A 12,238-nucleotide genomic window follows, 5' to 3' on the forward strand; every position below is an offset into this window, starting at 1 on the left:
GTGGCTGATGCAGAGGAACTGCTGTCAAATGCAAGAAGGTAGTAACACTTTGGTATACCCAACCATACATGCAACATTCCGCGGTACCTGTGAGGGAGATTTCCTCTGAGAAACCGGGAGACTTAAAAGTTTCCCATAGTGATGAATTGAGGCTAGAATTATTTGGGGCGGGAGAACGTGAAAAATATCAACATTTTTCACAGAAAAATAACATACATGTCAACCCTCCCGATTTAGGCGTGAGACTCCCGATTTTACAGTGAAAAATATTGCTATTTTTCAACTTCTCACGCCTAAAATAATTATTTTCCCAATGCGTTCCTATGGGAAAATTGTTGTCGCCTGATTTCTTTTATGAAATCTCCCTCCCAGGTGCATCGGAATGTTGGCATATATGAAATAAGGAGTCTCCTGACTTAATCAGGAGGGTTGGCATGTATGCCCATGGGAAATTATGGTGGGAAGGGCTCCAGCAAGCACAGTTTGTAAGGCCAGCATGGCAAAGCGTACATTTCAAACCATTACCTATGCTATTTATTTCAAATTGTTATGCTTAGAACCTTGTGATCTAGTGCCATATGCATAGCTCTCAACTCACACGCTTATGGCGTGTGTCACCCGCCTTGTAAAAGGCTGATTCACCCGCCAAGCCTCCAGCACTCCCATTCATTTCAATGGGCGTCACACCCGCCAAAAACAAAATCGGGTGATTTCACCCGCCTTTGCAACACAAATGGTTGAGAGCTATGCATATGACATGTGATGTTATTTCTTGAGATGTTATCTGGTCAAGTGATCTCATTTTCCATGCTAATTACCATTGTTCTAACTTAGAAAATCCTACAGCTGAGCTTTTTGGTCATAAAATGTTGGCAAGTATGTAAATATAGAGACTTTTAGTTTCGATTTCCCCTACTGTAACACTTTCGCAAGAATAAACCACAGGGCTGGCTAAGCTACTTCATACACCTTGCATGGGGCGTCGTTATTAGGTTCTGAAGCCAGAGACCCCCAACCATGCAGTTTCATTCTGCAACTTGTGCAACTTGTGGTGTCACCGGTAACCTCCTGGTGGCGCGATGGTGTCCCTTTTCTATGTTTACAATGGTAACTGTAACCCACAGTCACCTTAGATTCGCGAGTGGGCGTGGAGAGGGGGTCGGGGTTGGGGCGCTGTCGCCATATTAGGAGTAGAGGGCGGGGCTATCCAAGAGCGCTGTTCAATAGGAAATGCTTCGGAAGAAGCCACGCCCTATTGCGTAGAGACGTCATTACCATCGGGTCTCGTAAGGTGGAGCGGGTCGGGGGCGGGCTTGGCAGCAGCAGTCCTCTTGTGTAAACGTGCGTTCGGCTGTCAGTGTCGCACCGCCGCCGGCTGAAGCGCAGTATGGAAGTGGACCAGCAGACCCCGTGAGTACCCACGTGACGACAGGTGGCGTAGGCGCACTACCCGCTTATCACTGTTATATATGAAGGAAAGTCATGGACGGAAAGCCGGATGGGTCATGCATATTTGTGCTTTGACTTGCGGCCGGAGAGGATTCATGTTCGAGCCTCCTCTTCGGAATTTAACGCTCATTGATATCTCTTTATACTCCTGCTGGCTGGGAACACTTTTATTGGTGGCTAGATGTAGGGCTGTTGAAATGTTGCAAGCCTTGTGGAACTCCATCATTTCGATATGTTTTGGGGAATGCTGATATTTGCGATTTTTAAAAAAATATGTATACATTTTTAAGCACGAGGTGTAAATGGTGACCTATATACCTAGGTGCTAACTTCACAAATGCGTTGGTGGGTCACGGGGCCTTTTCTGCGAGATGCTAATAGTTTGAATACCCCATTCTTTGGGCTGTATCGGATGGCCATGACTTGCGTTTGAGGGTGATCCATCGCTCCGGCCTATTGACTTGATCTGTGGGCCGTTACCACCCAGTACGACCCTAAATATGCAACATTATTATTTAATTGTCTTCCAGATCCCCTGTGTAGTCTCTTTCCAAGGCAGTTTCAGGAACAATATCTTGAGCAAACCTCTCCAATGTGTCGCACACCGCAGTCCAACCGCAACACTGTACACTCATTGCAATATAAACAAAAGGTGTTCCTTAAAGTACTTGTCCTCATACCCAGCCACCTACCTTCAGTTGGTACATATGTGTTTAGTATTTGGCTGCTCAAGGCTAAAATAATATTTTACTTTTTAGAAATTATATAGCAAACGAACATGCTAAAATGTACACCGTTATTGAAACATGTTGAGCAAATGGAGTATGATTAGAGCTTTTTTTTTCTTTCAATTTATAATAGTAACCCAACGGGCCAAGCACCTGTGCATGGAGACCTGGTAAAGTTGGGGGTGCAAGGCAGGTGCCCTTGGTTCTAGTTATCCAACTGTCGTGGTGCTGAGATGTCTCGTGCACCATTCTGTGTGGGGCTGTTGGCGCTTTGATGGTATGAGGTACTAACAAGGTGGCCCATGTACAGCAGGCATCTGTGCTACAAAATGGGACGTGTGTGCCCACAGTCATGCCGGTAGCATAGGAAAGCCTCTTCTTGAGGGGAGCTTGCTTCTGCCGCTTCATGATTAAAGATCCATATACTTCAATATGCAGATTGCCACCACTTGGTATCAAAGATTCCTCCTTTCCTATGAAAAATGGTTTTAGAAATAGGTATGCGCCTTGTGTGATTCTTTTTTTTTTGAAAATTAACTTTTGTGCCAAGCCTCCCTCATCGTCTATGTGGTTGGAACGACCTAAACTATAGAAGAAATCAAAGAGGCCATTAACGAACTGACCATTGGTAAATAAATACTCTGGCCCGTGCGGCCTAAGCGTGGAATTCTACCATCAGTTTGCAGGTAGTCTGGTGCTTTTACTGCTGCGCCTGTATCAGACCTGTAATCAGGACCGTCTTCCACCTACATTACATGAGGCTAGTATATTAGTATTGCTAAGACGTGGCAAGAATGGCGAAGCCTGTTCCTCGTACAAGCCACTGTCCATGCTAAATGTGAACTATAATAATCTTGCTCCTGCTGAGACTCCTTCCATTTATGCCAGAAATTGTAACCCTGGATCAATCTGGCTTTATTCCCAGTAGAGCAACACACTATAACCTTTGTAGACTGTTTACGCTACCCCATGACATATCTCCTGATGTCCCAGTAGTATCACTCCTATTAGAGATGCAAAAAGCGCTTGATACTCTGGAATGGGACAAGTTATTCACTTTGTTCCAGAAAATAGGAGTGGGGCAGGTATTTAATTTTTTTTTTGCAAATGGTTGTGAAGCTGTATAAAGATATCTCGCCAAAATCGATAGTCCTGGTGTATTCTCGGTGGCCTTCCCAATAGCTAGGTGCACATGCCAGGGACGCACAATATGCAAATGATGGCAGTCTAGCCCCTGGACTGCGCCCTTAGAGATGGGCATATAGATAGGGGTCTGAAAATTTACGTCATACGCATACTAGTGTCCTGTTATGCAGATGACCTGACGCTATGCTTTAAAACTGGACCCTCTGTTCAGTGGAGTTCAATCCTTTAGAGAGATCTCAGAGTTAAGTTAACCCAACGAAATCCGAAGTGTTACCACTCACTAAGTGTGACGTACACATGGGTTAACTTCTCTGGTGCTCTGACACGGTCCTATACTTGAGTATTAATATATCGTTTAAAAGTGTTAAATCACACAGCACGGTTAAAGCAGATTGAGCAGAACTTTTGCCATGTGGAACACTCTCAATTTCAATGTTGGGCCGGGGATAATCGGCATGGTGAGACTGCTTAAGTTGCTATCCTTATTTGTGAATGTACCCATGAAAATACTATCCTTTTTCCAGACGATATGCCAGCTACTTAAAAAAAACTTGTCTGTGGTGCAAACCAGCCGAGGGTGAGATTGTCAATCCTAACATAACCGCTAGATGACGCAGTTGCTTGGGAACCCAGACCTGGAATTGTATTACCTGGTGGCACAGGCCTTGTATGCTTATTATCGGTACTTGCATGACCCAAGCCTCTACATGTTAAACTGGAAGGAGAACCAAGACAACCTAATGTCCTAATTGGTGCAGTAAGGGATACACTCAACGGCTTCCCAGCTGGTATTGATAATGGTAGAAACCACAGAATGGACATGCAGGGTGTTGCACAAGCAGTTTATTGAAGGAAGTTGTATATCCTCACAAGTACTTCTGCATTAGATCAAGAGAATGCCTGTTGCATTCAAGAAGGCCTTTCTGAGAGAATTTGCATCACTCGGATTGGTGTGATTTAAAGGATATATTTGCATAGCTCTCAACCTTTTGAGGACCCAGGGCGGATGAAAACTCCCAATTTTATTTTTGGCGGGTTAGCCCATTGGCTTATATGGGCATGTTATGGGGCTTGGCGGGTGAAACCGCTGCTCATATAGTGGGTGACACCCGCCAAAAGAGTGTGACTTGAGGGGTATCTACAGTTGCCAAACAATGTCAACTTAGAAGCTTTCAGGGGCCTAGGACTACACTATCTTCAATTTTCTCTCCCTAAATACTTCCCTGCCAGAGCCCTTCGCTCCTCTTAACTCCAACTCTCTTGTTTGTCAAACGCTTCTCCAAGCAGAGACTGGGGAGCAGGTCTCTCTCTTTGACTGGTTTCTCTCTTTGGAACAGCCTCTCTGCCCCACTCAGACTTGAGCCGGACCTCCTTAAATTCTGGAAACTTCTCAAAACTCTGCTTTTCTCTACTTCGTTCCCTCTTCCTCCCCTGCTAATCACCCCACTGCTGCTGAGACTGGCAGCCTGGCCCTTCATGAATCTGACAGGTACCTGGCCCCTGCCCAGTCAACTGTGGCATCCGTCCCTAGTAGGACCACGATTGTACACTTCCTGTCTTATTGTTCCCTTCTACATTTTGCCTTGAGGCACCTTGAAACACTATGTTGTTGTACAGGCGCCTAACAAATGCAGAATAAATAAATATTAAGATCATTCTGGATGAGCTCTTTTTTTTCTCTCTCCCGAGCTCTGGGCCCAAGATATTCCAGGGAAATGGAAAAAAGCCAAATATGGCTTTCAGTCCCTTTTTTTAAAAAAAAAAAACTAAAGCTGGTAATGCAGACAAACCACTACTACTGCTCGCTGATCTTCCGCAGAACTCAGTCACCCACCTCCCATGGGCCTTGTCTGGGCATCTTCAAAGATCTCTAGGTTCTACTATGTGAGTGACAGTTTAAGGTTTTTACCTCCATTACTCAACGTGTAAATAGTCCAACTGTAACTGTGATATCTAGGTGCGAGAAACCTTTCAGCTCAAAGGGGCTATTGAGACTGGGTGCCAAGGCTTACTGCTCAGCGGAGTGAGACTCCAAAGAGGGTGGCATACGATGTGTTTGAAGGGTGAGACCATTGAAGTTAATGGAGCTGAATTTGATGGGGGTGAAGATTTGCCCGGAGATTGGTGCCCTTGAGGTTGTTTGAAAGACGCTGAAGGTTTGCGACGAGTGGAAGCCCAACACGTTTTGCACTTCAGGGCACCTCGGGCCACCTGAGATAATCCCTGGCCAGTCAGCAGATCTGACTCGCGTATGGTGGAGTAACACATTACTGTGTGCTTGCAGGGCTTGTTCTTTCCTCAAAAGTATACATTTTAGTTCTCGAGATAAAGGGGACATTTGCAAGAAAAATATTTTGGGGTGTCCTTTTGTGCCACGGGATGTTCCCTACTTTTCCAATTTCACTCCTTAAATTTGAATCGCATAATGGAGAGGGCGGTCTCGCATTTGGCCATTCTCAGTGGCTCCATAGACTGTAATGGAGCCTCGCTCATGCGACTTTCTCACCCCATGGCCAGCCTCATGAGCCATAGTCGCACTTCCTCAAAAGGCAGTCTCGGTAGCCCTGGAGACTGTGGTGGAGTCTCATTCTTCGCAGTGCAGCCTCATGCCTGGTCATTCTCAATATCCATGGGCTCTCGCTTCTTTCGAACCCACCTGGCAAGCTTCAAAAGCTATACACTCTGGTGAAGCCCCTCTCACCTCGTGGCAGCCTCCCACAGAAAATGGTCGAGTCCACTTTTCAAAAGTCGGCCTCGCCCCTGAACAGCTCCCATAGCCCCTTAACCTGTAGTGCATTCTCTCTCCAGAACATGATTTTTTCGGCTCCTCAAAGTCCTGCATGTGCCCATGAGGTCTCTGCTAGAGAGGGTGTTTTCGCGGTGTCTTTGTTCAGGGTGCACAGTGGGCCATGGCAGGGGGGTGGGGATGGGGTTCTCTGTTTGGCCGAGTTCGAAGGCCACAAGCTAGTCACTATGACTCTGCGTTTTCTCGTATATTCTCGAAAGGGGGCACGCCCGGGCCTGGCTGGGAGTCGCCACTGTATTTTTGGGAGCGATAGGGAGTGGGAGATAGTGGGGGCCATAGATAAGACCAGTGGATGCGAGGGGTCCGTTAGCTTATCTGCTCTGTACGCCCCAGGCCCTTTAATTGTGTCTCCTGTGTGTAGCTCGAGTGCCGCAGAACCTTCCCTGGCAATTCGTGAGTTTAAATAAGGTTGGCATGGATAACCTAATTGTGTGTTCTAAGAAAAATAATTGAAGGCCGTAACTTAATGGGTGACTACGTATGCCCAGGAGCCAACAACCCTCTTCTTTTATGTATTATGTGCCTAGGTCGGATATGTAATGCATTTCCTTATTTAGCACCAGGCTGTGCTCGTTGAACCCCATGAGAGGTTGAATATTTATTTACCTGTGTACTCCTGGCGCAGTGCAAAGTGTGAGGTGAAGTGTATGTAGGCTGGAGGTTGCAGGAGGCTGAAGTCCGCCATGACCCCGTGTTGCTTGCACGCCAGCCGAAGCTGTGCTGGACATTCCATGCACACCAATGATAAATGCAGGGTCATTATTGAAGAGCAAAGGGGCCTTTTTCTAACCGTAATACCGCCCAAGTGGGCAGTAACAGAGAAGGAAGGCAGGGCCTAGAGTAGAGGGCATAACACTGACAGCAGCACGGGGTCGGTTTTTGGACACTACAGACAGTATGAGGTATGCTTGAAGGTGAGGGGACAGTAACTGAAGCAGGCTCGGACTGGCTTATAGGGCAATACGCCCATGGCCGAACCAAAAAACGCAAAATTATTATACCGGGCAGTTTTTATTTTTGATGGTCAGTGGGCCACTTTTTTGGACAATGTGGGCCAGCTTGATGAGTTAACTTCACTATGCGGCTAATAGTTTTGACCAGTGTAGCTGAATACATCTTTAAAATGTACAATTTGCATCACATTTGATCAAAACATCCCCCTTGGGTACTATTCAAACAACGTCGCAAAAGGAATGAATTCCCATTTGCAACTGTGGGTCACTTTTTCGTTGGTGCCCGAGACAATGTTATGCCCCACTCCGACCCTGAACTGAAAAGCCGTCACCCAGTACCAGGTGCAACTGGAATGGTCCCCTTAGCAGGTGCGTTGTCTGGCCACCCACATGCCGACAGCCACCTGCTCTGTTTTCCATCAGGGATTCTCTTGCTCTCTTGCAAGCGGCAGTCCACAGCCCTTGACAGGACGCCATCCCATTCTGGGAGGGTAGGCGCATGGGGAGCAGAGGAGGAATATCTCGCCTGTCTGTCATCCCGTGGAGGCTGAGTACAGGTGCCATGTTGTCATGGAGAGGGTGGACATGAACGTGGGCATTACTAGCCAGATAGCATGCCGTCATGGTGGACATGAACGTCAGCCTTACTGGTACAGATGTCATGGAGAGGGAGTACACGAACGTGGGCATCACTTGCACAGATGCCATGTCGATATGGTGAGGGGGGACATGAACGTGGGCATTACTAGCCAGATGCCATGTTGTCATGGAGAGGGAGGACATGAACGTGGGCATCCCTAGCACAGATGCCATGTCGTCATGGTGAGGGTGGACATGTACGTGGGCATCCCTAGCACAGATGCCATGTCGTCATGGTGGACATGAACGTCAGCCTTACTGGTACAGACGTCATTGAGAGGCGGGACATGAACGTGGGCATTACTAGCCAGATACCATGTCGTCATGGTGGACATGAACGTCAGCCTTACTGGTACAGATGTCATTGAGAGGGGGGGACATGAACGTGGGCATTACTGGCACAGATGCCATGTTGTCATGGTGAGGTGGACATGAACGTGAGCATTACTGGCACAGATGTCATGGAGAGGAAGGACATGAACGTGGGCATCCCTAGCACAGATGCCATGTCGTCATGGTGAGGGTGGACATGAACGTGGGCATCCCTAGCACTGATGCCATGTCGTCATGGTGAGGGTGGACATGAACGTGGGCATCACTAGTGCAGATGCCATGTCATGGTAAGGGAGGACATAAACGTGGACATTACTGCTACAGATGTCATGTTGTCATGGAGACGGAGGTCATGAATGTGGGCCTTATTGGTACAGATGCCATGTTGGCATCGAGAGAGGGAGGACATGGACGCTGGCATTATTGTGTAGTTTACATTTTTACAATTTAAGGTTTGGAGTTATACTGATTTTTCCCAGAATCACCCAAAGGCACAATTGACCCCTGGGTTCCGGGCCAACATTTGGCCACTAGAAGCCTCTGCCATGAGAATTGCATTGCAGTTAAACCCCTTGGACATGTGCCCATTCTAAATTCCCGATAGGGGTGTTTTTCTCGCTATAGAATTTGTAAAACTACAATCTCCCCTAAAGCAAGTAATTCAGCTGGACAGAACCTACCTAGTTACTACCAGCCACCTCTGCGTACTACCGAACATTCTAGATAGTTGTCGCCACTCCCTCCCCTTGAGTCCTATTATATTAAAGTTATCAAGACTGATGAGATTCGCCAATGTTTCAAAACCATGCCTTTGGCCTCGTTCCTAACTGAAACGAGGAGGCGCCCAATCTGGGCTGACGAGCAGCCCCCCTCGTGAGATTAAAAAGGCTCCAGACCTTCCTGTTTATTCCTGTGGCTTCTGTCCGAGAGGCTGTAACTCTCGCCGTGGAACGCCCTGAAGCAAAAAGCAACGCATACCAGTCAGAATCCTAATCCGCCAATTTAGGTGCCAACGACGGTTAGTCATCTGCCAGTGTTGCCAAAAACGACAGGCTTCCACACTTTCTGTTGGAAAGAACACATGTGGCAGTTTCTTGAAAAATGTAAACCGGGCATACGGTTTTAAGGATTGTATTTAATGCAAGTGTGACTAATGTACTTCTGCCCTGCAGGAATGCAAAGACAAGTAGAGGAAAAAGTGCTTACTCCTGCACTCAAATTTATACAAACCAAGAGTAAAGCTGCCGACGGAGAAAAAAAAAAGAAAATGGAGGAGTCGGTCCGGTAACTCCTGCAGGGGCCTCCTCGCCCCTTCTCCCCTCCCCCAGGGTAAGGGGAGGGTGCGGGTGCGGAACGGTACCAAAATCAACCAAAAGTCTGCGAAGGGCAAACAATGGAAATGGGCGGAGTAAGCCCTTTATAATGAGCGGGCGTCCTACGGCAGGGAGCATCCAGCACCTGCAGTAGGATGCCCGCATCACCAACGCAGAGGAGAAGGATTTCGTTTTATCGTTTTTTTGCAGAGGAGGAGTGCGTTTTGTTTGGTCAAGGACTTTGCTGTTGGATTGCCCAGTCGAGGGCTGGCGGGAAGACTTAGGACGCTTACCGTGCTGAGCGGCAGCATGGAACCAGCAGAGCCGGAGCTCGGGGGGCCAGGATGGGCAGGGGCAGCTCGCCGTATCGGGTCCGGAATCGCCTGCAGCCGGAGCTGTGAGGAAGGCGGGGCAGGAGCCCAGGCCCTGGAAGCAGCGCAGGCGGCGCCAGCGGAGAGCCGTGACGAGTGTAGGTGCCGCGGCCACCTGGAAGAAAACAAGGACGCGGCTGAGGACAAAAAAGGTGCCCGCCGGCCGGTAAGAAGCTGCGGGGCTGCGAGCTTGAACGGATCCGTCGCGTGAAAGGAGGGGCCGTGAGCAGGTCCCTTGGTGCCTGGGTGAAGAACGTTGGAGTCAGCTGTGCAGTTCCATGCGCACTCGGGCAAGCGTCCGAAGTTTAACAGAGGCCGCCGCAACAACGCTCTGCACCAGCCACCTGGGAGAGGCACTCCCTAGCGCAGTTGGCATTCGGGCAGCCAGCGGAAAGCACAGTGCTAATTGGGGGCCCTAAGCACCAAGGAACGAAGGAGAACAGCCTCGAGGAGAGACACGAGAAAGGAGGCTGAGCAGATGCTGCAACACAAGAGGACAGGCAGCTGGAACTTGTTCACACCAAGGTCAGCAGCCCAGCAACAGGATACTGAAGCATGGAGCTGGAGGCTTTCCTGGAAATGGCAAGGTTAGCTGCAGCAACTCATGGGCCTGACTGGCTGACCACAATGTTGGTCCAAGCTAATCAGGAGCTGCCTGCGCCCAGTCAGGTGAATGGCTCATCACTCATGTTCCAGGACAGTGCCAGTGAAGAGGCACTGGGGGAAATTGAGATCCGGGAAGAAGTAGAAGAGGAGCAGGAATCGGAAGAGGTCCAGGCAAAGAAATCGATTCAGTCAAGGGCGAATGCAGGCTCCCGCAGGAGAAGGTACAGAAATTGAAGGACATCCATCATAAAGGGGTTGAAGGGGAAGAGCAATGCAACCTTGAAGGAGCTACAGTCCCTGGCTGGTAATCTTAATTTCGCTGGGAGAGTAATACCCGTGGGGAAAGTGTTTGCCAGGGGTGTGGAGCTGAAGACAGTGGGTCTGCATCATGCTTCCCAACACGTCCGACTGGGAGCTGAGGTAAAGGAGGACCTCCGGATGTGGGAAAAGTTTTTGGAAGAGTCAAATGGGGTGTCTATCTGGAGGGATGACTGGGCCAGCAGCGAGAGGCTCAAGCTATTCACCGATTCATCAGGGTCTCACAGGTTTGGGGCGATCTTGGGGGTCGGGTGGTGCGGCAAAGCATGGCCGGCAAAGTGGCACATGAAGGGTATCACGAAGGACATCATTCTCTTGGAGCTGTTCCCCATTGTGTTAGCATTTAAGTTGTGGGGTGAACACCTTAAGAACCAAAAAGTATCGTTGTGGTCAGACATTTTGGCGGTGGTTCAGATTATTAATCTGGGGTCATCAAGCAATCTTAAAGTGCTGAAGTCACTAAATGCCTACTGGCTTTAAACATCGCGGTTGGGGCACGGCACATTCCCGGCGTTAAAAACACAAATAAAACTGCAGCTAAGTTTGCCATTTTGAAAAACTACGGTCTCATTCCAGTTCATTTTCTCAAAGGGAAAATAAAGGGAAAAGGAGGAATGATAAAATGTTGTCTTATTGGCTATGGGTACAAATGGACAAATGCAGGGGTTATGAACCGACTTGTAAAACGGGCACAGTTGGAGATATGCCTCCTTAACCTTTTGTGGTAACGTGGGCCCGAGGAAAGGCGATATGTTCTCGGGAGAGGTGAGAATGGGAAACCGAAGCAACCCGAACAGCAAAGTGGAACAGTTCAAAGTGAAGGAATCTCCAGTCAAGGAGATATACATCTATGTTAGCTCTGCTTGCCTAAATTTATGCACTTTTAATTGTTTCAGTTACTAGCTGCTATTGCTGTTTGCCCACTTGTGTTTCCGAGGGTGCTTTAGAGATGCGAGTTGGATGAGGTCAGCTTTCCAATATTGACGCACTTTAGTAAGTCTCTGATTACCAGCTGGTATTATTGCTGTTTTCACACTTGTGCTGAGACTCTATGAGATTTAGAAATGCATTACCACTTTATGTGAGTGTGGGGCCACCGCATTTATACAGCTGTGTCTGCTCACAACAATGTACTGTAAATGGTTCCAAATATTAGCTGCTGTTATTGCACCTTGCACCTGTTCCGAACGAGCTGTCATACAATTTTGTTTTGCACTTTAGATGGCTATGCTATTATTGCCTCTTTGTATTGATATGATATGATATGATATGGTATTTGTAACGCGCCTATACACAAGTGTTTCAAGGCGCGACGAGGCAGGGAAGGAGGGAAACAAGGGGAAGACAGACAAACGATCCTACTAGGCCAGGTGTCATTCAGATCGTGCAAGTGCAGAGGTAAGGGGAAAAGGAGAAAGTGCAGGGGGAGGAGGTGGGGGGAAAGTGCAGTACAAGGTAAGTAGCGTAATAAAATAATAAATAATAAATAATAAATAAAAGGGCCAGCTGGTGGCAAGTGCGAGGTAAGTGCAGAGCAAGTGCTGGGAAGGGGGCTGTAGGGATGCAGTGACAGTCC

At 48.1% G+C, this 12,238-nt stretch overlaps 1 protein-coding gene across 1 annotated transcript in view; it reads left to right on the top strand.

Moving 5' to 3' along the window:
* Positions 1-1,249: 1,249 nt before the first annotated feature.
* UROD (uroporphyrinogen decarboxylase) overlaps positions 1,250-12,238 on the top strand; it is a 268,002-nt gene continuing 257,013 nt past the window's right edge. The window contains exon 1 of the mRNA XM_069642357.1: positions 1,250-1,410. Coding sequence (XP_069498458.1) covers positions 1,388-1,410 — 23 coding nt within the window. The 5' untranslated portion in view covers positions 1,250-1,387. The remainder of the gene's footprint in view (positions 1,411-12,238) is intronic.

The sequence above is a fragment of the Ambystoma mexicanum genome, chromosome 1q (assembly GCF_040938575.1).
Source record: "Ambystoma mexicanum isolate Mex_15411 chromosome 1q, UKY_AmexF1_1, whole genome shotgun sequence".
Taxonomy (NCBI): Eukaryota; Metazoa; Chordata; class Amphibia; order Caudata; family Ambystomatidae; genus Ambystoma; species Ambystoma mexicanum.